This window comes from Rhinolophus sinicus, chromosome 18, assembly GCF_057876585.1.
Source record: "Rhinolophus sinicus isolate RSI-liver-muscle chromosome 18, RSI-T2T, whole genome shotgun sequence".
Lineage (NCBI taxonomy): Eukaryota > Metazoa > Chordata > Mammalia > Chiroptera > Rhinolophidae > Rhinolophus > Rhinolophus sinicus.
Genome location: NC_142518.1, coordinates 110,790,577 through 110,816,804, shown reverse-complemented (window position 1 = coordinate 110,816,804; position 26,228 = coordinate 110,790,577). Strand labels below are relative to the sequence as shown.

Here is a 26,228-nt window from a genome sequence, read left to right as displayed (position 1 = left end):
CGGGCCAGAACTGGGTGTGAAGGGCCCACCACCTTCACTCAGGTGTCTAGTCTTGTCCATGCTCCTACTAAAGACCCTCATGGCATCCAGACCCTCCCTGAGGGTAGGTGGGGCTACTCCAAGCCTCCTATTTCAGGATAAACAGAAGCTCCCATGGAGATGGGCAGATGGGGTGGGGACTACAGGTCAGGACGCCAGGGCCCCTCCCGCGTGGGCCACCTGCAGGGCTTGGAGGGTCTCGGGCGGCTGAGCTAAGGGCCCCGGGAATGCCTCACTGGGCATCAGGTATGCCCATAAAAATACCGTGGCCACCCGGGCTGCAATCTGCCATCTGGGCCCTAGGCCTTCCTTGCCCTGCGGCCGGCTCGGCTCACTCCGGAATTCCTGCGCCCTCTGCGTGACCGCCGCAAGCCTAGGGGGGCGCTGGGGAGGAGCTCTTTCCCCAGGCTTCCAGGGCAGGGCTGCGGGAGAGTGAGACCAACGGGAAAGGTCGGGATGGGGCCAATACCCGCGACAAAGAAATAAGACGCCGAGCCTGGGAAAGCTGGCCGGGAGTCAGGAATATCTGGGAATTGGGAGTGGCAGTTAGAGGGGGGCCCTCTCCACGACCTCCTTGTCCCCGGGCTCTGAAGTGCGCAGGAGGCTGTGCCCCTCTGCGCGTCCCCGGCGGACTGAGATCGAGACCCGCGCGCCCCTCCCGGACCGGGAGCCTAGGATTGGGGGGAGGAGTTCTGGAATCCTGCCTTGGGTTGGGGGGCGTCCAAACACCACAAGACCGGGGTGTGGCCGGGCCCGCGTTGCTTGTGGGTGCCCGTAGCTCGCCATCACCCTGGAGGGACTGGAGGGGGCTGGGTGGGATCTGTTTTCCCACCCGACTCTGTCTCCACGGCCCAGCCCCGTGTCCCGGGAGCACCCGCCAGGCGATACCTGCCCCAAGCCTTCACTGTGGCTAGGTCGCCGGGGTGCGAGGCGCTCCCGGGCCAGGGACTTGGGGGCTGCGGGCGCGGGTCCCACTGAGCTCCCCGAGGGGGCCAGCAGAGGCTCCCAGCCCACGCGGGGCTCCCCAGCCCGGCTCTACCGGGACGAGGCGCGAGGGCGCGGCGGGGCGGAGCGGGCGGCGGGGGAGGTGATCTCACTCCCCCCTCCCCCGCCTTCCCTGTTCTCCCCTCCCCCTCCCCTGCGCGCACGCCCGCCCCGCCCCGCCCCCGCCCCGCCGCCGCCGCCGCCGCCGCAGCAGCAGCAGCAGCATCGGCATCGCAGACGCACTCGGGCGGCGGGTCCGAGGCCGGCGTTCGCGGAGGCTGGGCGGGCAGCCCGAGCGGCGGCCGTAGCTCAGGTAAGGCGGGCAGGACTGCCCTCGCGACCGAGCCGCGGCTGCAACGCCCCGGGCCCCCCATCCCAGTCCTGCCCAGGCGGCGAGAGCGGGCAGAGCTGCTCCACTCGGCAGGCGGTCACGGGCGGGGCGGCAGGAACCCCACCCTGGCCGGGCCCCCAGCTCTGGGCCCTGCGGACCCTAGCAGGGCTGGGGAAGGAGGCCAGGGCTGGAGTCCGACAGGTGAGGGGTACCTGGGCGGCGCCCAAAATACCCACCCGGGGAGGGTCACTCTGGGGGCAGTCAGGCAGGGTCTGTGCAGGCAGGTGGGGGCTGAAGTTGGCAGGTCCTTAAGGGTGTGGGCGTGTGTGAAAAAGGGAGCCCGATGGGGCCTGGTGAACCCCCCCATCGGTTGCCGTGGGGTGTGGCCCTGGGCGTGGCTGCCCATCTTCTCCAGTCGAGGGCCCTGCTCCACTGAAAATCCGGCCGCCAGTGTGGTGGGGGGGGAGGTTGGGCTAGGCTGTCCCTGCAATGGGAGGGGAGGGAACAGGGTTGGGCGCTGCCTGGCCCTCTGGCCCCAAGATGGGGGTGGGGGCTTTGTTCTCCTCCCTCTTCTTTCTAAACCCCTGCCTGGGCTCCCTGGGGCTCCCCTCCAAGACCGCAACAGGACAGGGATCTCCTCCCCAGGGACGCAGGGTGCGTCTGGAGCCTGTTTCTGCAGGCTCTTGTGGCCAGGAAAGGGTGCAGCTAGTGAGGTCAACCTGGGCACCCACTGGTGTAGTCCTTGTAGAATGTGGGTCCGTCAGGTAGAGGGGTGGGAAGGAGGGCCTCATTGACCCAGGACCAGGGATGCTGGAAAGCAAGATGCTGGAGCTGAGGCCCTGCCCGGACCACTGCAGGTCTTTTGCCCATTGCCAAGGTGTCCTCCCTCTGTTCAGTTATGGGAGGGTCTGCAATTCCTATTCCTCCCCTTCCTAGGGCAGATTTTTGGGAGTCTCTTGGTTGGCAGGGGTTGCGAAGAGCACCTAGTACAGCCTGCTGCCCCCTACAGGATATCTGGAGCTCTGCCCATCCCTGCCTGTGTCCAGGAGGCAGGCCTAGGGCCATCTGCCCACCCCAAGAAGTGAGGGCCTGGCACTCTCCTCCAAGTAGGTGCCCTGCTTCCAGTTAACTCCTCCCAGAGGGCAGGGGCTCCTGGGCAGCCCAGTGCCATCTCTGCTGACTCATGTAGCCCTGACAGTGAATAATGCAGTCAGCCTTTCTTCCCACGAAGTGCTACCGAGCCCCGTCTTTCTTGTCCCCTGCGGGGTGGCTGGGGCAGGGGCCTGCCTGGGGCCTCTCGCCTCTGACCAGCTTCTTGCTGCAGGCAATGGACTCGGCTGGGCCGGCCTCTCACCTGGCACAACGCCCATGCAGCGCCAGCACGTGCACCCATGGGCTCCTGAGTCTTCGGGGCTCTTGGCTGTCTGTGACCACATGGCGAGCTCAGGTCAGGGCTGGGACTGGGACTCCCCGGCTCCTGGCCATTTCTCTCTGCTGCATCCTAGTCTCTCTCTCTCTCTCCATACCTATTTATGTCTGTGTGTGTACGATCCCAAAGGTAGTACATCTTACTGTGGTATACTTGAAATACACAGAAAAGAACAAAAGAAATGAAGGCTCGCCGATGATCTGATCGCTAAGAGAGAGACGCGCTCAGCACACCCCAGCCTGTCTCCTTGATTTGCTACAAGGTGCTCCCAAGAAGTTCCTCCCCTAGTGCCCAGCCCCCTGCAGAGCACTGAGTGGGCACACAGCTCCCCTAGTCGGCGGTGACCCCTCCCTGCACAGTAATGAGGTCCTCCCTGCCCATTCGCTGGGCAGCTGCTCACTGCCAAGTGCCCACTTGGGCCAACTCACAACTGCCCATGGAAAAGCCAGTAACGAACCAGACCAACACCATCTTCATCCTCAGAGGGCACGTACTGGTTTTCTTTTCCCCTTTGTGACTGACTCTCTGAAGGGGAAAGGGAGGTGGGGAGTGAAGGGCCTTGTCTGACGCCTTCTCCAGTGGGCGAGGGCTCTCAGGCTGCACCCCATCAGCCTCTTTCTGCCAAGGCCAGCTGTGGAGGCTGGACGAGGCAGCCCCGGTGCCGTAATTGCCACTCCCCAGCCCAGTGACTCTGGAACCTCAGTCCCTTCCCTGTCTTTGAGTGTCAGCCCTCTTGGCTATCACACGAGGGCACGGACTCGTTAAACTCCAAGGTCCCTTTCAAGGTAAACATTCCCTGGTGCCACTTTAAACGGCTGCAGCTGGAGAGAACGCCTCTGGGGCACTCTTCTGGGCAGTAAGTGCCATGTGGCCTTGCAGAGTGGCCCAGCCTCCAGGAGAGGCCACACGAAGGTGTGAGGGAAGCTTTTCCTGGATTTCCTTCTTGGGCTAAAGGTTGAAACAGCTGTGGGGTGAGGAGGAGGGGTGCTCTGGGGGAGAATGGAGTAGAGGATCGGCATCCCAGCCAACTAGTTTGCTCCTCCAGGCACCTTCTGTGGATGTGAGTCCCAGGGGCCCTGCCCCACCCTGTAGGGGACAATAGGGGAGGCAGGAGGTCTGAATCCCCTCTCTAGGGTCCCATGCTGGCTGCTGGCTTTGCCCTGCCCCCTCCTCCCCTAACTGGAAACGTTGGGTTTAGGTTCCTAGATGGGGCCCTGTACCCATCCTGGGCAATTCCCTTCTGTTTCCCTGCCCCCGCTCTCTCCTTGTCAGCTGCCCACCACTCCACGCATGTCCCCGACCATCATCTTTCCTCTCCTTGCTCAGTTAGAGTTTCACTGTGGGGGCGCACCACTCCCCTCCTCTCTTGTCCCTGCCTCTGCCTGCCCCACCCCTCCCTGTTTGTGCCCTGGGCTCCATCTCTCCGCTTCCCCTTTTGTCTGGCTTCTCTCCCCTCCTGCCTTATTTACCATCTCTCCTGTCCTGCTCCCACCTGAACTTGGCCCCTCTGAACTCTGAGCCTCAGAACGGGTGTGGCAGCCACCCAGTACATATCCAGTGGGCTCCATGGCTTTGGGTTGGGCCCACACCTCCTGTGGGGGCCTCGTGTGACCTGGAGGGTGGACAGGGGGTTCCTGGTGGCCTCCAGCCAGAGGACTGGGGGGTAAGGGGTTAGCAAGGCCAGCCTGCTTTCTCCCCAGATATCAACAGGATCTTTGTGGTTTCCTAAAGGTTGGAGAGAGGGAGAGCCTGGAGAGTGGCCAGTTCCTCTGCAGGGGGAGAGCCTGGACTGCTGGTCTTTCCAGAAGCTTTTCTTTGTCCAGTGCCCCCCACCCTATGCCTCAGGAACTTGCCTGGGTTCTCCATGTTCCCCCCAGGTCACGAAGCTGTGGGGGGAACACCCAGCCACTGTCCTGACACTCATGCCAGTCCCTAGCCCTAAACCCAGCAAGGACAGCCTAGGATTGGGTGGAGTAGGAGGGTGACAGCGTCCTGAGCTTTGTGCAATGGGCCAAGGGGGTCTTCTGAACTGTCCTTCTTGATGTCAGTCTGGTGGTGGAGCTTGAAGGGAGGGGATGAGTCCCCAGGAGCCCCCTCCTCTCAGCTCTCCCGTTTCAAACAATCAGAGCCAGGCAAATTGGGAGAGGGCAGCTGAGCTGGAGGTTTATCTGGGGGCGGCTTTGGGCGAGTGTGTGTGTGTAGCTTGCAGTATTTGCATGTGTGGGGATCACATATCTGGTTGCATGCGTGTAAGAGAGAGCATGTGCACACGGATCCTCCAGTGCCCACGTGGTCCCCTCAGATGCCCCGACTGGGCCTATGCTAGGCAGGGGTGAAACTGATGGTGGTGGCCTCAGAGGCTGGCATGCCTTGCTGCATGATACGGAGCTTCCAATTGCGGGGTGCCCTCTGGCCCCTCCCCTGGCTGCCTGTGTTCATGTCTTAGGAATGCCTGGGATGACAGAGGCTCCATTGTCCGCCCCCAGGCTTCCTGTGCCCCCTCTGCCCTTTAACCATTTAGGAGTGGGGAGCCCTGAGGGGGCCGGAGGGGCCTGGCAATGTCTGAGCTGTTTCTAGGCACCCCATCCCCGCCCTTGGGACAGGCATCCCAGGACGGGTGGGTCTGAACAGCAAGCTCCGAGGCGTGGGGCCGGTGCCTCTTTCTGCTGCCTAGGCCCCCTTTTGCCTCTCCCCTTTGCTTAGCGCCTTCCTCCTCTCTGCTTGCCTGCTCTGCAGCTTTCTTTCCCCTCGGGTCCTGGAGGCAGGGCCTGCCAGCCCGTAGGAACAGCCCGTCGCCCCTCTGGTCTGGTCCCTGAAGCCCCCTCTAGTGCCAGGTTCCTTTCTCAGGTCGGGGGTTTCTGGTCTTGTTCTGAGTCCACTTTTCAGAGCTGGAGGGAGGACTTAGAGAGGGTGGAGGGGGGGCACAGATTCTAGGCCATGGGCATCAGTTTTTCCAACTGTACATGGGGAACTTGGCTGTACTACTGACATTCTGGGGGGTCTGGGAGGCCAGAGTCTCGACCTCTACTCCACTGGGCCTCAGTTTCCCCTTCTACACAGGGAGTCAACACTATCCGTAAGCCTTGACTGGAGAGAGGTGCCTTCCAAGTAGCCGAAGCCCCTTTGTGAGGGGGCTGTGGGGCCTTTGGTTTCAAGAAAGGGGGTCAGAGCAACCCAAGATTGTGGATAATGAGAGAGGGCAGAGAAACCCAGGCTGTCCCTGAGCTGGACAGGGAAAGGAATTTGCCTGCTCTTGGACAGAGTCCTTGGATGTTGGGGGGCGGGGGGGCTCATGTAAAACCCAAGGCCAAGGGATGGGATGGTTCCTACTCTGCTGAGGCGTGATGTGGGTCATATCCCACTTCCGTGTGGCATCCTCCCAAAATTTCCCTCCCTGCCCTCCACATTTGCCTGCTATTTGGCTAGCAAATAAGCCATTCCCCAGGGGGCAGAACGGCTTGGAGGCCATCCTTGTCCAGGTCCTTGGCCCCCTGGGAATGGGAGCAGGCACCGAATTTCTTAGAAGTGAGCTGACTCCCAGAGGGAGCCTCTGCCCATCCAGAACCCCATCGCTGGTGAGCGTAAGTGCCAGCTCTGAGCCCTTGGACATGATGCTCTGGTTCTCTGAACTTCACTTTCCTCATCTGTAAAATGGGGATAATGATAGCACATCCTTCCCCAGGGCAATTTTAAGGATTAAATGAGTGATGTGTGTAAAAGTGCTTAAAAGAGTCCCTGGCATGTGGTACGTGCTATCCGTGAATTTAGTCAATAAAATGGGGCAGCTGACTAGAACACGGGGGTGGAGGAAAACTGTCCCTGCCCACCATGGTGAGTTTCCCCCTTCTTCCCCGTTGGAGACTGTCTGTTCTTGCTCTCCCACAAAGGGTTAACCTCCATCCAGCCCCTTCCTCATCCTTTAAGAATGGTCCTTTACAGGTGAGCTGTCAGTTGCCTTGGAGACCTCAGCATTATAGCAGCTGATGGTGTGCTCTGGATGGGTGGGGGGCTTAAGGAGGGGCAAGGCGGAGAGCACGGAGGATGAAACAGCAGTCCTTTAAGATTTCCATGCCCTCACGTACCTGTGGGGGCTCCCACCCAGCCGCCTCCTTTATGTATTATCTAAATAACCCATTACTCTGCGGCTAGCTTTCCTCTAGGCTTCCCCTATCTCTGCCAGAGGAGGGAGTTGGGCTCCATCTCCATGGAAACCCGCCAGCCACAGCCTGGGGGGAGAGTGAGAAGGAGCCTTAAAGGAATACAGTGCATGGGGTGTAGGTGACACCCACACCCTCATATACACACCCACAGGCCCCAAGCCCCCCCCCCAGCCCTGCTGAGGAGACAACCTAGGCATGGGTGCCACCATGTATGCCTCCCAGACCTATAAGTATGCAGTCCTGGTGCCCAGACTCTGACCATCTCACATGAGTTGAGCCCCCAGCCCTGCCCCCACTCGGGCTTGCTAGGTCACAGGGCACTGCCATTCTCAACACGCACTGGGCTGGAGGGACCTCTTGTTACTTCTCTCTTGGGCAGGTGCATTTCCATCAGATGGGAGGGGCAGAGAGGACTCAAGGCAGGACATGGGAGCTGGTGGACACCTTTGCATTGAGCACATGCGGGGCAGGGCACCTTTATAGGTTTCCAGAGTGTGTGTGTGTGTGTTCAGGGAGGAAAGCAAGCCACCCTAGGTTTCAGTGTGGCTTCATGTCCTCCCAAGTCCCCCCCAGTCAGTGGACAGAGGCCAAAGGAGAGGAGTTACCAGGGGGACAGTGGGGCCAGGGTGTGGCCAGGGGTGGGGCTCCTCTGCCGTCCCACTGAGCCCCTCCCTGCAGGCTCCAGTGGGGCTGACCTTGCCGACCTCATCCACCTCAGCACCTGCTACACCCTTTCTGCCAGCCCATGAGTAGTGTGTGAGGCCCCAGGGAAGGATGGGTTCCCATCTGGACCCACTGAGGAACAGACTGCTTTTGTTGTGCCCTTCCCTAGCACAGCGGCGGGTGGATGCAGTGGATGCACGTGTGGGTGAGCACAGAGACACTCGCTGTTGTGCCTGTGGACACGTGGGCATCTCCCCCCATCAAGGCGGTTGCTCACTCCACCTTAGCAGCAATCTTGGAAGGATCCACTGTGGTCCCTGAGGGGCAGCCAGCAGTGGCTCATTCATCTTATTTTACAACCGCACCCGTGCTCCAATGCCACAAGTGGCCAGGGACCAGCCCCTCTGTCTCTGTCATTATCGTCTTTGTACTTGTGGGCTTTGTTTCTCTCTCTGCTGCTGGCTCATAGATTCTCTGCTGTCCGTTTGTCTCTCTGCCCTGCCTGCCCATCAGTCGAGCCTGACCTCCAAGCCCAAGAAGGCCCCATCCTCTGACTCAGGTCCATCTCCCCTCCTCCTTCCCTGCCTCTTGCCTGGAGCATCCCCCAGGGACCAGGACATGGAGGAGGCACCAATAAACCTGTGCGCAGTCAACACACGCACACAAGGACGCCCCTCACGCTTCCACTCACCCACTTCTCATCAGTGCTGTCTGCAGCTGTCTCCCACCCTTTGGACTCCTTTACCTTTCCTCTTTCTTTCCCTGATACCTCGGGCTCTGTTTCTGGATTGCTCCATCTTGGTTACGTGGTGGTCCAGCATCCGTCTTTGTCTTCCATTCCCTCCCCCAGCCCCACTTCCCAGCCTCTCCTGCTCCCTCCTGCTTCTTTCTCGCCCTGTCTGTCACCCTTCAGTCTTCCCCAGCCTGCCCCCCTTCGCAGACATGGCCTTGGCTCCATCTGTACACCAGCTTGTGGAATACTCCCCCCTCCCTTGCCCCTGGAGGTGCTGATGGGGGAGTGGGGGGCCTGCTGAGCTGACAACCTGAGCTGCTTGCTCTGTAATTGCCAGAGGAATGGTGAGAGATCAGAGACCCCGCGTTAGTGGGAGGAGAGGAGGCAGAGCCCCCTCCCAGCTGTCAGGGGGCCTCTCGACCTTCTGGCTCCTGCTTGTCTCTGAGCTCCCAAGAAGGTGGCGAGCTGGTTGGCAAATACCAGGAGACCAAAAGAGGTTGCATGTGAGACGGGGGCATTGGGATGGGGTAGGGAGTGGGGCCAGGGAGTTGGAGGTATCTTTCCCTGACATATCCACCTGGAGTATACAGGCCTGACCCCATTCTGGGAGCCTAGACTTGGCGGACAAATGGAGGAGCTGACATCACAGCGATCATCGTTCCAGCAAAGAGAGCACTTGGGCATCCTCCAGTTCGGGAAGGTCCTTCTTCGGGAAGGTCCTTCTTCGAGCTTCTTTTCTCTCGTATCCCTCCCCTCCCCCTCCTAAGACCAGAGCTCTCAGAGCTCCCAAGGCTGTTGTTTGATCGCCTGCCCTCTGATCTGAGTCTCCTACTGCTTCCTACAGGCCTTGAAGTTGAGGCCAAGGCTGCCTGGGGCCCACCCTGCTTGCACTGGCTTTGTGAGGGAAGGTGGGGGTGGAACAGGTCCACAGTTGCTCCTCCCTTCTGGGCCCCAGCTCAGCTCTTGCACGTAGAGAATTGGCTATGTGTTTGCCACTTCCTAATACTCCAAGTCATTCTCTTGGCCTTCAGCCCATCCACGTGGATCCACCCCGGTGCTTCTCCACCTCCCCCTGCAGCATTGGGTACAGGAGTCTGAGAGCTCCAAGCTGACTGCTATTTGCCACCAGCTACTTTCTCTGCCCAGTCCCCAGGCAGATGGCTACATTCGCCGCTCTTCTCAGGTTACCTTACATAAAACCAATTTGTGGCTCCCAATTGCCTCCTGACAGTATAGATGCCTTAGCACCACTTCCCAGGCCTCCCCACTCACCCCTTCAGCATTCTGGTTGAGGTTCAGTTCCTCCCACACACACCTCAATGACTTCCTGGCTGGCACAGAAAGGATGCCCAGTGTGGATTTGGTGAGGGCATCCAGACCCAGGCTCCAGCATCCTGCTCTTGCTCCTCCTGCACTTTCACCACTTGCCTTTTCCACATTTTTTCCTGTTTGGAGCCAAAGTTGTACCTTCTTTGGAATCTGTTTCCTCTTCTAGTCATTGGTAGAGAAGCCCCCCCTTCCCTGGGCCCCCAGTCTTCTGGGCTCCTTGCATGCAGGTGGAAATGTAGGTGTGGCTGGTGATACTTGGGCTTCGGGTGGACACAACTAGTAGTTGAGTCCTGAAGACTCAGAGAAAGACCCAGAAGCTGGGCTTGCCAGACCCTGGAGAGGTGTCAGAAACACTGTTGCAGGGCTTGCTCTGACCCTGGCCTGGAGCATTTGGAATTGGGGAGGCCACAGTCATCCCTTGCTCCCAGGGGGCCTGAGGGACAGCAGAGAGGTGTTTTCCTCCTTCCCTCTCTCCCTGCTGCCATTTCCTGAGGGGGGCTTCCTTCCCTCATCCTTCTTCCTTTTCCTCAACTTACTCTGTGAAATGCAGCCTTCTTGGGCCCCTTTCCTTCCTTCCCTGCCTCCACTTCCCAAGCCCCCCACCTCCTGGCAGCTTTTGAGGCCTGAACAGCATTCAGGGATCATTTGGCTCTGAAACCCTTAGCAATGAGACTACAAGACTTCTTCTCTACATATGTGTGCACCCATGCTTATGTGTGCACACAGAAGTAGCAGACATGAGGATTCACCGCAGAGATACAGACACACAAGAAGACACACACTCCTGAGTGCAGCTCCTTTCCAGAGATGGCATACAAATGTTCTCCTGCATGTGCGCGCGTGCGCACGCACAGACACACACACACACACACACACACACACACAGCCACATAAATACTGATGTGCACATTTGGCTACAGGCAGATCCACATCCACACTCATGCCCACAGGCACCTGCTTGCTGGCATATCGAGTCACACATGGGGACAACATGCACAGAGCGGCCTGTGGCATGCCCAGGGGAGCTGATTGGGGCAACAAGTTGGTGCTGGAGAGGCAGCTGGTGGGGAAGGCAGAGAGAGTAAGCAGGGAATGAAAAGCAACCTGGAGGCCCAGCCAGTGCTTAATCTCTTCCAGGTTTCTCCCTCCAAGGTACGGGGAAAGATGGGGGAGTCGGCCAGCCTAGGGCGGGGCTGGGGGCGGGGCCAGTAGCCCGGGCTCGCCCAGATGTTAGTCACTAACCACCGTCCGTTCTCTCCTCTCTCCTCCCCCACCTATCCCTCTTCCTCTGTCCCAGTGCCCCCACCCCCGGCTCCCGCCCCAAGCTGCCCACCAGCCCCCTTCCCTCCGGGCCGGCCGGAGCCTGAGCTGAGACCGGCCTGCTGTGCCGAGCCGCCGGCACCGCCGGGAAGATGGCCGTGGCGCTGCGGTACTTGTGGCCTCTCCTCCTGTGCAGCCCCTGCCTGCTCATCCAGATCCCCAAGGAATGTGAGTAGCTGGAGGGAGCCTCGGCGCCTCCCTTCACCACCGCGCTGGGCTCTTCTTTATCTTCTGCCTTCTCCCGGTTCCGGACCCTCACCCCTTCATTCTTGGGCACGGAGTGTGCAGGAGATACCCAGGAAGTTGGGTACCTCTGGAGAGAACAGGATGGAAGGTGCAGGGTGTGTCAGCACCACGGACAGGGGACAGGGGCGGGCCGGGGAGCTTTCAGCACCACGGAGAGCGGGCCTGGCGTTGGATCCGCCTCCTCGGGCCTCCTCCGTGCTCATCCCCGGTCTGCCCCCCACCCTCCACTCCCTCAGGGGTGTGGCAGCCCAGGGCTGCCCCCAGGGCTCAACTAGCTTGTGCAAAGGTCTGGATTCAAGTCTTGCTCCCACTTCTGACTTGGGTAATCTCATCTTGAGCCCTTGAAGCCCTGTGAACTGAGACAGGAAGAGACACCTTGAAAAGGCCCAGCAGCCTTCTGGATCTTTACGATTTGATGTGTAGTTATTTGGGAGATGGGGCTGCTGGAGCATTATGGGGGGGTTGTGAGTGGGGGGTCATGGGTAGGGTTGGGGGTATTGGGGAGTGGAGCTAGAAGGTTACTGAACATGAGTATATATGTATGCTTGTGAGTTGGACAGACTATATTTGTGTGTGTGGATGTGTGTGGTTATAATTGACTAAGTGGGTATTCCTGAGTGCGATTGGAATTTCCTATATTGGTAAGTCTGTGAATCACCAGAACTATTACTTCCTTATTGGTCAGGTTTGTGAAGGTCTGTAGGTTATCAGACTGTTAACATTTGATTATCGTGGGGGGGTAAGGGGGTGTTACTGTGACAGTGTTTTCTCCTCAGTGTGAGCAGGAGATATAAACACACTGCTGTAAGTGGCTGTTGGGCTTCTGTGAGGGGCATTTCACAGGGTAGAATTTGTGTATCTTGAGCGTACTCCTTCTGTATCTCCAATCCCTTCCCCTGTTACCTTGCCACCTTTGTCTCTGAGCCTGGACCAGGAAGCCGGTGTCCCTGAGAGAAGAGCTGGGGGCTGAGAGTGGGAAAGGCTGTCCATGCCAGGAATGGGACAGGGGCCAAAGGAGGTGGGCTTAGAAGGCACCTGGCATTGGGTGCAGTGAGGGTTTGAAGGAGGTGGAGAGGGGCTGACAAGACAAAGGTTGCAGACTTCCCCAGCTACAGATGCACATGGACACACACAGGGGTAGACAGACAAGCCACCTGTATCAAGCCAGGCACAAAGACACGGAAGCGGCAGAGGCCCTGAGAGGACACGCAGGAAGCCCACAGACATGCACACACACACACACACACACACACAAAAGTGAGGGATTTAAGTACACAGACACAGAGGCGGGTATACAGTACAAAACTGTACACTGAATGTAAGCACGCACACACACACACACACACACACACACACACACACAGCCTTCAGAGGTACTCTGGCCAGACACACCCCTATGCAAATACACTGGTGGACACTCATGAACCTACTGCAGTACACCCTGGGGCATCCACACACGTGTGCCCGGACTCACACTTTTACACATTCACATCCATGTATATACTGGTCCCCCTTCCCTCTCCATCTCCTCTCAGTTGCTTTTCAGGTCTTACCCTGGGTATCGGCCCGCCCTGCTATCACACAGGCTGGGCCATCTGGCCGGGCGTGTCTGTCTGGAGAGGCAGGGAGACTTGGAGAAAGGCAAGAGCAAGGAAAGAAAAGTAGGCCAAAGACCATGGCAGTTCCAAGGCTGTCCTGGCCATGGGTGGCACTTGGTATTGATGCCGATACATCGTGGCCTCCAGCTCGAACTTGCTCGCTCCCCAGACATTCCCGGCCCCTTTGTCTCTTTTTCTCTTTCTCTCCCCAGATGGTTTTCCCCATCCAGTAGTCCCTGTTGTTGTCTCTTGCTCTTGGGCTTCCTGCACTGGCCCCTCCCCAGCTCAGGGCTCTCTCTGCAGTGTCCCCAGGGAGCCCTTCCTCTCTCTTGAGGACACTTATGTTGAGGTCTTCCGCAGAGACAAAGCTTTCAGAAGCAGCCAACTACTCTCCTGCCCATCTTGCCTTCCCTCCCTCTCCCCGCTCCACAGCCACCCTGGCCAGTAGCGGGCTGAGTCCTGCCCCCCCAGCCAGTGACTGTGGCCGCAGCCCCAGGGAGCTCAGTAGCAGGCTGAGAGGAAGGAAGGGGAGAAAACTAGGGGGCTGCTGTATCCGTGGCCCTGCAGGCGATGGAAACTCAGATGCAGCAGGGCCTTTGGGAGGGTTTCGCAGGGAGGGGGCAGCTGGGCTCTGAAGGCTGGGCCTGGGTAATTGAAAACACTGAGCTGTGCTAATTGGATTAGGAGGGAAGTGGGCTGGAGCAGGGGAGGGGGCCCTCCCAGGCTTCTGAGGCATCCTGAGTGGGGTGGGGGTCAGTTCTGCAGACCCAGCCAGGCCCTGCCAGGGAGATACAAGGTCTGTCCAAAGGGTACGCCTTGTTAAAGGCACGGATTTCTCTCCCCCTGCCTTCTGGCACTGTGGCCTGGCTCCTCCTGGGCATTGCGCCCCCCCCCCCAACCAGTGATCCGGGCTCTGTCTGGTCCTGGGTCTTGACCTGCCACAGCTCCAGCCCTGCATGTGCCCCCAAGTTACACGGCCATAGATTCCTCTGTCGCCCTCCCCTTCCCCAGGGGGTCTGCACATGCTTATTTCTTCCCATGCCATCGGGCACCCTGCTGGGGCTGCCTGTCAGAATTTCTTTCCACTTTCTCCCTTGCTGCCTGGATTTCTCAGATGAAGGATACCATGGTAAGGTGGGGGAGGGTGGGAGTGTTTTCCAGAAGGCCAGCATGTCCCCTTCTCCCTCGCCTTTCCTGTGTGCCACATGCCCTGTATTGGTTGCTGTCTTTTCTGGCTCTTGCGTCCTTGTCCCATGGTCTCAGCCTAGAAGCTCACCTCAGCCTCTCCCTCTCACCTATGCGGGGACAGTCTTTGTTCTGTCTCTGCCCTGACCTGGCTTTTCTCACTCACTTTTGCCGTTTCTTTCTGGTGCTCTGTCTTCTCTGTTCCCTCCCTCCCCCGCCTCTCCCGTGAGGGGTTTGTCCTTGCTTTCTGTGTCCTTGGCTTTTGTTGGCTCTCTTCTTTTTTCTTCCATACTCTTTGCTTCTCTCTTTGACTTCATCTCTCTCTTTGAGGTGTCTTCGTAACTTTTGTTGCTGTCTTCCCTCTGTTCTCTCTCTTTCTACATTTGTTCTGTGTCCCTTTTTCCCTCTTTTCATGTCCCACACACCTGTGGCCAAGCTACTTGGTCTCTCTAGCTTGGTCCTCCTCTTCTCCCACCCCCATGGCTCTGGGGCCTCTAGGGGTTCCACATCCTCCTTCCCTCTTGATGAGATGGGGGTTGAGGCCATGACGCCAGTCAGACGTCATCCTCACCGCTCCTCTCCCGTCCTATCCCCAGTGATGGAACCACCTGTCATCACAGAACAGTCTCCACGGCGCCTGGTTGTCTTCCCCACGGATGACATAAGCCTCAAGTGTGAAGCCAGTGGCAAACCTGAAGTGCAGTGAGTGACCGTCACTCTCTAAGCTCTGCTTTTGACTGCTGACCTCAGCCTCTCATCCTCATGCCCCCCCAGGTCTCCCAACTTCTGAGCCCAGTCGCCTCCCATCTGCCTCATCCCCCTTGAGGGCCCACTGGCTGCTAGTGCCTTTGCCTGTGTTCCGTTCCAGCCCCTGACCCAGGTTCCAGAGCCTTGATCCTCTGAGCCCTTTTCTGCCCACAGGTTCCGTTGGACTCGGGATGGTGTCCACTTCAAACCCAAAGAGGAGCTGGGTGTGACCGTGCATCAGGCTCCGCACTCTGGTTCCTTCACCATCACCGGCAACAACAGCAACTTTGCTCAGAGGTTCCAGGGCACCTATCGCTGCTTTGCCAGCAATAAGCTGGGTACCGCCATGTCCCATGAAATCCAGCTCATGGCCGAAGGTGCGAGGCGCTGCAGGGACTAGCAAGGGCCGGGGGCACAGGAGAGGGTCCCCGACCAGGTCTCAGGGACCTTGTGGGAGCTCATAGGCTCAGGCTTGTTGGCTGACGGAGTGGGTGGAGGGTTGATTCTCTGTGTGTGCTGTTGCTCCCTCTAGCTTGCCCTGTCTCCGCTTAGGCTTCTGTCCCCTTTCATTTCTGTAATCCCGTTTCCTTCACCACTCTCAGGTCATCTCTCTCCACCTCCCCCACCTCTCTGTCTCCTTCCCTCTGCTTCTCTTCTTCCCTCCCTCCTGTTTCTTCTCCCCACCTCTGACCTGGCCTCTCTGGCTCTGCCTTTATCTGTGTCGCCTTTTCCCTGGGGTTTTCCCTCTGCATTCCATCCTCCCTGAGCTTTCTGCCTCCCAAGCACGCGCCTCTCCTCTTTGCCCCTTCGGTTACCTTGGGAACCGTTGCCATGGATTCTGTGTCAGGATGATGGAAGGGTCTGTGACTCCCGCATCCTTCCACAGCTCCCTTCCCCCACTGCTGTACCTCAGCCTCCCCCCACCCATCCTCATCTTGTCCTGGGGGTGGGAGCTGAGAATTGTGGAGGGTTAACCCTTTACAGCCATCTGGCCTGTCCGTCGTCTCCTCAGCATGGAGTTCCGGTGTCAGCCCTGAGCCTAGAAAGGAACCAAAGTGTCTGCCTCCCTTTATGTGACCTTCCTTACAGCCTGGCCCTCATGCCCTCAGACATCCCTCCTCCTTTCCCTTGCCTTGCCCAGCCTTGATGAGGAGGAGAGATGGGACCCACCCTGCTGGCCTCTCTGTCCCTTCTAGGTGCCCCCAAGTGGCCAAAGGAGACAGTCAAACCTGTCGAGGTAGAAGAAGGGGAGTCAGTGATTCTGCCTTGCCACCCTCCACCCAGTGCAGAGCCGCTGCGGATCTACTGGATGAACAGCAGTGGGTGTCCACGAGGGGCTGCTGCATGGGGTGGGGGTGCCAGTGGGAATGCCTTCCTGGAGGGGGGGTCCTGACCTGTGCCTCCTTGTCCCCCAACTCCTGCAGAGATCTTGCACATCAAACAGGATGAGCGGGTGACAATGGGCCAGAATGGCAACCTCTACTTTGCCAACGTGCTCACCTCGGACAACCACTCAGACTACATCTGCCATGCCCACTTCCCTGGCACTCGGACCATCATTCAAAAGGAACCTATTGACCTCCGGGTCAAGGCCAGTGAGTTCCAAAGGCTCTAACGCACCCCCACTCCTCTCACCCTCAGGCCTGGCCAATCCCCTAGATAGGAGGACTTCGGTCTTCCTCGAGGACAGCTAGACTCCCACCTGAACCCTGCCCAGACCCTTTCTTAGGTGGCAAGTACAGAGACCGGGCCCTTCCTTTAGCAGAGGAGAAAACCGAACCCCCAGGGGCTCACCGAGGTGTCCAGAATCACCCATTCCCTTGCTTCTCACAGCCAACAGCATGATTGACAGGAGGCCGCGCCTGCTCTTCCCCGCCAATGCCAGTAGCCACCTGGTGGCCTTGCAGGGGCAGCCTTTAGTCCTGGAGTGCATCGCCGAGGGCTTGTGAGTCGGTGCCCTGGGTGGGAGTGGGCGGGGCCTCTGCCGAGGGGCGGGGCTCAGCAGCCCTGTCCTCTCTCCCTTCTCCTCTCCTACTTGGCATCCCTGCACCATGGCCCTGGGCAGCCCCACACCCACCATCAAGTGGCTTCGCCCAAGTGGCCCTATGCCAGCCGACCGAGTCACTTACCAGAACCACAACAAGACCCTGCACCTGCTGGATGTGGGCGAAGAGGATGACGGCGAGTACCGCTGCCTGGCTGAGAACTCGCTGGGCAGTGACCGGCACGCCTACTACGTCACTGTGGAGGGTATGCTGCCCCTGTGGGGCACCACCCCTGCCCCATTGCAAGGCTATGCAGACAGCCCTCCGGGCATGACAGTCTGCGATGCCTACTGTCACGGTGGCAGGTGAGTGAGGGGCAAAACTGGCTGCAGGCTGTGGGTTCAGGGTGGCTCTCCTCTTCTTCACAGCTGCCCCGTACTGGCTGCACAAGCCCCAGAGCCACTTGTACGGGCCCGGGGAGACTGCCCGCCTGGACTGTCAAGTGCAGGGCAGGCCCCAACCAGAGGTTACCTGGAGAATCAATGGGATCCCTGTGGAGGGTGAGAGGGCCTCGGGCAGGGGCAGGGAGTGTGGGGGGCCCTGGGAACAGGAGGGGAGGAAGAGGAGGGTGAGCAGGGACCTCAGCACGGCTCACTGCTCTGCCCTGGCCCTCGGGCCCACCTGCTGCATGCACAGAGCTGGCCAAGGACCAGAAATACCGGATCCAGCATGGAGCCCTGATCCTGAGCAACGTGCAGCCCAGCGACACAATGGTGACCCAGTGTGAGGCCCGCAACCGGCATGGGCTCCTGCTGGCCAATGCCTACATCTATGTCGTCCGTGAGTGCTAGCCAGCTGGGCCTGCCCGCCCTCCCCTCGGTGCCTCATAACCCCTAGTCTGTCCCTGTGGCCCACCAGGCAAGGCCACCAGGCCAACTCAGCCAGCAGCTGCTTTGTCCACCTCAGCTGCCTATCTCCTCTCTGGGGCACAGAGGCTTACCCTGGCCAGGACGTGCCTGAGGCCAGCCTGGTGGCTCCTCTCCTGGAGCCTCAGGGAAGATGGGGCTAGGCCTGGAAGGCTTTCTGGAAGGGGTAGACTGTCAGTGGGCCTTGAATCATTGGTACAACGTGGGTGGCTGGGATGGGAGACACAGCCAAGGCAGAGGGGGCAATGTGTCCGAAGTGAAAGAGAGGCTTAGGCGGTTGGGGGCTGGAGCTGGACACAAGGACGCAAAATGGGCAGGGCTCCCCTGCTGAGCCCTGAATCTGCCCCCAACCCCCTGCCCCGCTCTGTCTCCTGTGACTCCTGCTTCCAGAGCTGCCGGCCAAGATCCTGACCCCAGACAACGAGACCTACTTGGCGGTTGAGGGCAGCACTGCCTACCTTCTGTGCAAGGCCTTCGGAGCCCCCGTGCCCAGCGTCCAGTGGTGAGCTCCTCCACTCTGGCAGGCATGGTGGAAGCCATCTTCTGGCCCAGGGAGCCAGGGAGGGCAGAGGAGCATGCCGGTGGGGTCTGAACCAGGCTTGCTTGCCCTGGTTGTCTAGGCTGGACAAGGAAGGAAAGACCGTGCTACAGGACGAACGCTTCTTCCCCTACACCAATGGGACCCTCGGCATCCGAGACCTCCAGGCCAATGACACTGGACACTATTTCTGCCAGGCTGCCAATGACCAGAACAATGTAACCATTGTGGCAAACCTGCAGGTCAAAGGTCAGGCAACCCCCCCATGTGGTCAGCAGCAGTTCCTGGAGGGACGGTCAGGGTCTCTGGAAGACACCAGACTGACCCTCCCTTCCCTTCATTGCCCTCAGATGCTACTCAGATTATACAGGAGCCCCAGAACGCAATCGAGAAGAAAGGCTCAAGAGTGACATTCACGTGCCAGGCCTCCTTTGACCCCTCCTTGCAGCACAGCATCACCTGGCGCAGGGATGGTCGAAACCTCCAGGAGCTTGGGGACAGTGACAAGTGCGGGCCCAGCCCCAACATGGGCTCAGTGGAGTGGGGCAGAGTGGGAAAAGCAGAATGTCCAGACCTCCTGGCCTCATCCGTGGGGGGAGCGCCCCTGCTTTGAGGGAGAAGGTTCTGGCAGGAGAGGGAGGAGAGGGGAGCAGGGTGCAGATGGCAGAAAGTGGTGGATCTGCTGGAAGCAGAAGGACAAGCATCCCCCCCACCATTTCCTGCCAGGTACTTCATAGAGGACGAGCGTCTGGTCATCCACAGCCTGGACTACAGTGACCAGGGCAATTATAGCTGTGTGGCCAGCACCAAGCTGGATGTGGTGGAAAGGAAGGCAAAGCTCCTTGTGGTGGGTGAGTTCTAGGGTGGTATCAGGCTCGCTTGGAAGCATGGGGGGCACAGGCCTTAGGGCACAGGAACCCAGGCTCACATTCCAGGGCCCTTTTGAGCTGGGGGGCAGGGCATCTGGCTCACAAGTGGTCCAGAGAACCCACCCTCCATGGCCCTCAGGGAGCCCTGGGCCAGTGCCTCGCCTGGAGCTGTCTGATCATCACCCGCCAAAGCAGAACCAGGTGCACCTGTCTTGGAGCCCAGCTGACGACCACAACTCTCCCATTGAGAGTAAGAGGCCTGAGCATGGCGCCACCCACCTCCCCCACTGCTTTCCCTGCTAGCCCTCCCTCCTCCCAGGGGCCCTGACTCCATGACTGCCACCTCACTGGGGCTTACAGTTCCTCGTGCAAATCCGAGAATACCCCTTGCCTTGGGCACTCCTTTCCTCAGGGAAAGCCAGACTTGGACCCCTGTTACCCCTCCACCGTGACACACACTGATTACGCCATTGCTGGTTCACTTCTTGGCAGAGTATGACATTGAATTTGAAGACCAGGAGATGGAGCCTGACAAATGGTACAGTCTGGGAAAGGTGCCCGGAAACCAGACCTCCACCACCCTCAAGCTGTCACCCTATGTCCGCTATACCTTTAGAGTCACTGCCATCAACAAATATGGCCCTGGGGAGCCCAGCCCGGCCTCTGAGCCTGTGGTCACACCTGAGGCAGGTGAGCCACCTGGGAGGGGGGCCTCAGACTCCAGGGTCCCAAGGCTCTGCAAGGAGGGGCTGCAGAGGTTACTGTTCCCAAGCTCCTCTGCTTTCAGGTTTCCAGAGGGAGCTGGGAGGCAGGGTTCTTTTAGGGCTATTGGCTCCTGGCTTCCAGGGCCAGTATGGGCCATTCCTTCCTTGGTCATCAGCCTTCACTGCCTCAGCGGGAGCCTGCAGTGTTGATGTGTTAACAACACATTAATTTCCAGCCCCAGAGAAGAACCCCGTGGACGTGAAAGGGGAAGGGAATGAGACTAACAACATGGTCATCACTTGGAAGGTGAGGGGGCCTGGGCTGAGCTCGCCCCTGGATGTCAGACCAGGACCCAGGTGTTTGTTACTCCCCCGTCTGTGCTAAGGCCCCGAAGATGACTGGGGATGTGAGGCTGGGTCACGGAGGAGGCGGGTCACAGGAAAGGGGTGCTCTTGCCGACCAGCTCCTCTTCTGTTTGCTCCCTCCAGCCACTCCGGTGGATGGAGTGGAATGCCCCTCAGGTTCAGTACCGCGTGCAGTGGCGCCTTCAGAGGACACGGGGGGCCTGGCAGGAACAGATTGTGAGCGACCCCTTCTTGGTGGTGTCCAACACGTCCACGTTTGTGCCCTATGAGATCAAGGTCCAGGCCATCAACAGCCATGGCAAGGGCCCCGAGCCACAGGTCACCATTGGCTACTCTGGGGAAGACTGTGAGTAGCGGAGGTGAAGCCTGCATCTGCCTGCGCAGCCCACTCTCCTCCCACTGTGCACCTCGCCCCTACCCCACAATAGTACATTTCTTAGGAGTAAGGATGTTACCTTATAGTACCGCAGGGCCGTTGCAAAAGTCCACAAACAACATCTCTGGTTGGCAGCTGATACTCCATTTGTATCAATCAGCGCTACCTTTTCCCCCAGTCGAAGATCCTGCATTGGGTCTAGTTGTCCGGCTGCTTTCCTTTCTTTGAATCTGAAACACTAACAGATGTTCATTTTGATCACCCAGTCAAGACCTTTTCTGGTTATTTGTCCTCGGAGTTACTGTTTTGTGCCTTGCAACTATTAGGTTGGTGCAGAAGTAGTTGCGGTTTTTGCAATTATTTTTAACCTTTTAAACCACAGTAACTTTTGCACCAACATAACAATAAACAATCTGCAGGGAGAGACCCTGAAACCAAGCAAATGCCCAGCCCCTCAAATTGCCCAATCCCAGAGAACATCTAAATCCATGTTTCCTCCCGAGGGAGGGTTCTGGGCTGGCCTCAGGAGCCTCAGGCCCTCGTCCATGCCACTGACTCTCTCCAGATCCCCAGGCGTGGCCGGTGCTGGAAGACATTAAGATCCTCAACTCAAGCGCCGTGCTGGTCAAGTGGTTGCCTGTGGACCCAGCTCAGGTCAAGGGTCACCTCCGTGGATACAATGTAAGGGTCCAAGGTGTGGGAGCTGGGGGTATCCCCTGGTGAGGTGTGAAGCCACCAGGAGGGACAGGATGGGCCGCAGACCTCTGCCACTTGCCAGCTGCTCTCCCGAAAGTCTTTGGGTTTGGAAGACAGGGTCCCTGTTGAGGACAGGGGCTAGCATGTGCCCGGGGGTCACTGCTGGGCCCCTACCGCCCCTATGGGGTCTCCTGTCCACTTTCAGGTGACGTACTGGTGGGAGGGCACTCAGAGGAAGCACAGCAGGAGGCATGTCCACAAAGACCACATGTTGGTGCCTGCTAATACCACCAGCGTCATCCTGGGAGACCTGCGGCCCTACAGCTTGTACCATCTGGAGGTACAGGCCTTTAACAGCCGGGGTCTGGGGCCCGCCAGCGAGAATAGGACCTTCAGCACCCCAGAGGGAGGTGAGACTTGCACCCCGAGTCCCAATCCCAGCCCCTCCTCCCTGCCCAGATCGAGCCTGGGTGAGGGCCTGCTGCTTGTCTCTGTACCCCGCAGTGCCCAGCCAACCTGAGGAGTTGCACCTGGAGTGCCAGTCAGACACCAGCCTGCTGCTGCATTGGCAGCCTCCGCTCAGCCACAATGGCGTGCCCACCGGCTACGTGCTCTCCTACCACCCACGTACGTGTGTTGTGGCTCCAGAGCCCCAGTCCAGCCCGGCCGGGAGACAGAGGGGAGTTAGGGGGAGCGGGCAGAGCTGGCTGCCAAAGCTGACTCCCCATCTGTCCTTGCAGTGGATGATGGGAGCATGGAGCAGTTGTCCTTCAACCTTTCGGACCCTGAGCTGCGGATGCACAACCTGACCAACCTCAGCCCCCACCTGCGGTACCGCTTCCAGCTGCAGGCCACCACGAAGGAGGGCCCTGGGGAGGCCATTGTGCAGGAAGGAGGCACCATGGCCTTATCTAGTAAGCCAGAAGGGCTGAGCGGGCCCCGCCAGGCAGCTGGGCCCAGTAGGGTGGGCCTTGGTCTGCCTCAAGGTCCCACACTCTCCTCTCACTCCCCAGAGATCCTGCGTGATAGCAACATCTCGGCCATGGCTGGTGAGAATTACAGCGTGGTCTCCTGGATCCCCAAGGAGGGCCAGTGCAACTTCAGGTTCCAGATCCAGTTCAAACCCCAGGGCGGTGAGCACAAATGGGGCCTGTAGGGAAGAAGGGGCTCTGGGCTCAGAAGGGCTGGGGTTGGTGTGGAGCCAGCGTGCTGCCTCACACTCCCGCTTACACCTGCTGCTCTCTCACTGCTGCAGAAGAGAAGATGGGTCCTCATTTCCTACCACGGTGTGTCAGCTACAACCAGACCTCCTACACCCAGTGGGACCTGCAGCCTGATACCAACTACAATATCAGCCTGGTGAAGGAGGCCGCGTTCCAGCACCACATGATTGTGAAGACCAATGGCACCGGTGAGGCCCCAGGGAGCTGGATGCGCTTTTCAGTTAGCTTCCCTGCGTCCCTCACATGGCCACCACTGCCCCAGGCCCCAGGCCCCGTGCCGTGGCTCCTCTCTCCTCCTCCAAGAATCTGGCTGCCCCTTGGCCTATGACAGAGAAGTCCAGGCTCCTGAAATGGCCCATTTTACTATCCTTCTGTTTTAACTGTTTGCAATGTGGTCATTTACTCGGAAGACCCTCCTCCCTGCTCCCCAGAGAGTCCCGCACGAGTGTCAGTTATAGGCATGCTTCCGCCCCAGGTCATCACCCCCCCACGCCCGGGTACTCTGGCGTCTATGTGTAAGGGCATCTATGCCCCAGTCCCTGGGGGCAGAGAGGTTGTGAGTGATGAAGCCAGAGGCTCCAAATGAGGCCCGCTCGCGAGGCCGTAAACCTGGAGGCATGGGCTTGGGCTGAGGGCGCTCTCACCCCAGCCTGGGCTCTCCCCCTCAGGCCGAGTGAAATTGCATTCTTCCGGCTTTGCCGCCGAGGGCTGGTTCATCGGCTTCGTCAGTGCCATCATTCTCTTACTCCTCCTCTTGCTCATCCTCTGCTTTATCAAGCGCAGCAAGGGTGGCAAGTACTCAGGTAACCCTGACCCCGGGCCACCCTTCTTGGTCCCTGAGCCTCCAGCAGGACAGCATGAGCATGTTGGGGGCAGGCAGGGGCCCAGAGCCAATGGCAGCCAGGCCCACGTGGGGTGAGTGGTACACCCTTGAAAGTTTCCTGGCTTCGGAGAGCCTCCGAGGCAGTGCTGAGTGCTCCGAGCACAGAGTGAGAGCCTCGCCTGGGGATGGGGCCCAGTGTCCAGGCACAGGCTGGGGTGGGAGAAGAAGCCTGGCTCTCTCTGTGTGTCTCCAGTGAAGGACAAGGAAGACACCCAGGTGGACTCCGAGGCCCGGCCAATGAAGGATGAGACCTTCGGCGAGTACAGGTGAGCAGGGCGGTGATTGCCAGCTGACCACCCAGCACTCCCCTCACTTGCATATCTGACCCTGTCTCTCTCTCTTCTCTGTGCTGCTGGGTGACATCAGGTCCCTGGAGAGGTAAGGCAGGAGTGGTGGGAAGATACTTACTGTCAGACCCCAATGGCAGGGACCCTCCTCTGGACAGTGTGTGCTTGGGAGCGCCATGAGCCCCCGCTTGCCAGGCTCAGGGTTGCCCCAGCCTTCTGGCCTGGCAGCTCTCTGTTTCAGGGAGAAGCCAACACCCTCAATTCCTCCTGTGCACACTGTCACCTTTCCAGATCCCTTCTCTGGGCTCTACAAGGGCTGACAGCCAGATAGGTGCCCCTGTCTGGCTGGCCAGGCCCCATGAGCCCCCCCAGGCTGAGCGCCCACTTGCTCCCTCACATCTACCAGGATTCTGGGTATGCCCAAGCCTTGCCCCTCTGGTGGTGTGCATGCCACCTGCCCTCCCAGATATGTGTCGAGGATGAAAACCTCTTCCCCAATGCATTCAAAGCAAATGGAAAGAAGGCAGAATCTAGGCCACCGTGACCTCGCCATGCCCCCCAGCCAGGCCTCCTCCCTCAGGCCAGCACCTGCCAGCTCTTGCTGGATTCCACTGGGCAGCCTCCCATTCCCTCCTGCCCTCTGCCCCTGCAGTGACAACGAGGAAAAGGCCTTCGGCAGCAGCCAGCCATCTCTCAATGGAGACATCAAGCCCCTGGGCAGTGATGATAGCCTGGCTGACTATGGGGGCAGCGTGGATGTCCAGTTCAATGAGGACGGCTCTTTCATTGGCCAGTACAGTGGCAAGAAGGAGAAGGAGGCAGCAGGAGGCAACGACAGCTCAGGAGCTGCCTCCCCCATCAACCCTGCAGGGACCCTGGAGTAGTGGGGTCCAGTCAGGCAAGACAGGCAGGGTACAGCCCAGGGCCAGGCCTCAGGGGAGTCAGAGGCCAAGACCCCTGAGCCCGATGCCTGTTCTGGGTCCCTGACTTGGGACTGAGGCCCGTCCCTGTCTCCACCAGGCCGCACCCCACACTCTGGCCCTGAGCCCGTGGGAAGGCTTGAGTCCGGAGCAGAGAAGAGAATCTCACTGCCTAATCCCCTTCTGACTACCCGGTCCCCACTTCTTTGCCAAAACCCACCTGCACCCCTTCTTGGGCACACACTGCTTTGCTCCAGTTTGGGGGCCGGCCAATCACTCACATCAGGAGCCTTCGGGTGCTGCCGCGCCAGCTTCTGGGCAGAAGGGCTGTGGGGGGGGGAGTGCGGATGGCCCCAGAGGGGTCTCTCAGATGCTGCCTGATGGAGTCTCCTCAGAACCAGAGTTGGCACCTTCACACCCAGCCACTCCTTGGCCAGCCTGGCTGGGACTGGGGATAGAACTCCGTGTCCCCACCACCTGCTCCCTTTGCCATCTCTGCTCCAACCAGGATGGGAGCTGGGCAAGCTGGCCACAGGTGCAGAGGAAGCCATGTGGAGAGCCCAGAGTCCCCACATGCTGGTATCAGTCAGCACCCATCCTCCCATTGCCCACGCTAGCCTGGGGCTGGCTTCGAGGAGCTCCATACACACGCTGCCTTTGTTACCCACCAGACATCATCCAAGTGGCCTCCATCACTGCCGGGGTGCGGGGCAGGCATGCCTCCTCCCCACTGCCCCGGGCCTCTCCCAGCCCCCACGGCACCCCAGGACCTCTTAGCCCTCCACTCCCAGTCTGAACAGTTTCCTTCCTCAGCCTTCCCCTCTGCCCACCTTGGGAATGTAAATACACCGTGACTTTGAAAGTACCTACCCTGCCCTTTTCCCATATGCCACTAGTGTGTAGGCAGATGTCTGAGTCTCTAGGTGGTTTCTAGGTTTTATAGCAATTAGCTTTGATGATCCCATCCCAGGAAAAATAAAAACAGACAAAAAAAAAAAAAAAGGAAAGATGGGTTCTCCCGGCTCTGCTGTGCTCCTGCCGGCAGCCCCCACCCCCTCTGTCTGCCTTTGCTTGGTCTGTTAATGAGCCCTTTACACGAAACAAAAGTATATATATATATATGTATATAAATATCAGAATTATACCAGGCAAATAAAACCTGGAAACGAAGAGGAACGGTTGTCATTTTACCGAGCACAGCTTCCCTGGCCATGTCCCTCTGCTGCAGCTTCCAGGCCTTACTGCCTGCCCCTCTCCCCTCTGCTGGCCTCTGGGGCAGCTCTGGGCTCTCCCCATCCTTGGGCCCCTTGTTTCTGCAACTGGGCAGGCCTAGAGCAGTGTGGCAGGGCCCAGGAGCCTCTTTCCTGTCTCATGTAACAACCAACCTGTGTGAGTGCCCGCCTGGCTCCCAGCCTCCGTGCCCTGCTGAAGTAGACCTCCCTGGGTGCCAGCCATCAACACCAGTATAATGCATGTTAAATGAATGACCACACACAAATCTCAGGTCTCACAGGGACAGCCAGCCTGCCTTGGGAACTTCCGAGTCATTTCTCTCCTTGCTCCCCCAGGTGAGGGCCCATCCCTTTCCCCAACCCCTGGTCTCTGCACTGACAGCCGAGGCCTTTGTTTCATGTTGGACTGAGTGAGTAGAAAGCACCAGAAGGGAATTTCTTCTCCACCGTCAAATCCAT

At 59.1% G+C, this 26,228-nt stretch overlaps 1 protein-coding gene across 6 annotated transcripts; it reads left to right on the top strand.

The window, feature by feature from the left end:
* The first annotated feature begins 826 nt into the window (after positions 1–826).
* On the top strand, positions 827–25,539 carry L1CAM (L1 cell adhesion molecule). 6 transcript variants are annotated; one of them, XM_074323359.2, is made up of 30 exons: positions 1,214–1,336; positions 2,679–2,801; positions 2,950–3,045; positions 10,966–11,156; positions 13,947–13,961; positions 14,614–14,719; positions 14,939–15,141; positions 15,961–16,083; positions 16,189–16,359; positions 16,598–16,709; positions 16,830–17,014; positions 17,178–17,309; positions 17,446–17,589; positions 18,066–18,177; positions 18,296–18,462; positions 18,564–18,720; positions 18,940–19,064; positions 19,222–19,332; positions 19,575–19,772; positions 20,023–20,093; positions 20,276–20,498; positions 21,094–21,209; positions 21,430–21,634; positions 21,729–21,851; positions 21,965–22,138; positions 22,238–22,357; positions 22,480–22,635; positions 23,116–23,250; positions 23,524–23,596; positions 24,270–25,539. In XM_074323359.2, the coding sequence occupies exons 4-30, from the start codon at positions 11,081–11,083 to the stop codon at positions 24,499–24,501; spliced, it is 3,765 nt and encodes a 1,254-aa protein (XP_074179460.1). In that variant the 5' UTR covers positions 1,214–1,336; positions 2,679–2,801; positions 2,950–3,045; positions 10,966–11,080; the 3' UTR covers positions 24,502–25,539. The 6 variants fall into 6 exon arrangements, with proteins under 6 accessions (XP_074179459.1, XP_074179463.1, XP_074179460.1 ...); XM_074323360.2 differs by lacking the exon at positions 2,950–3,045; XM_074323363.2 differs by lacking the exon at positions 13,947–13,961.
* The last annotated feature ends 689 nt before the right edge of the window (positions 25,540–26,228 follow it).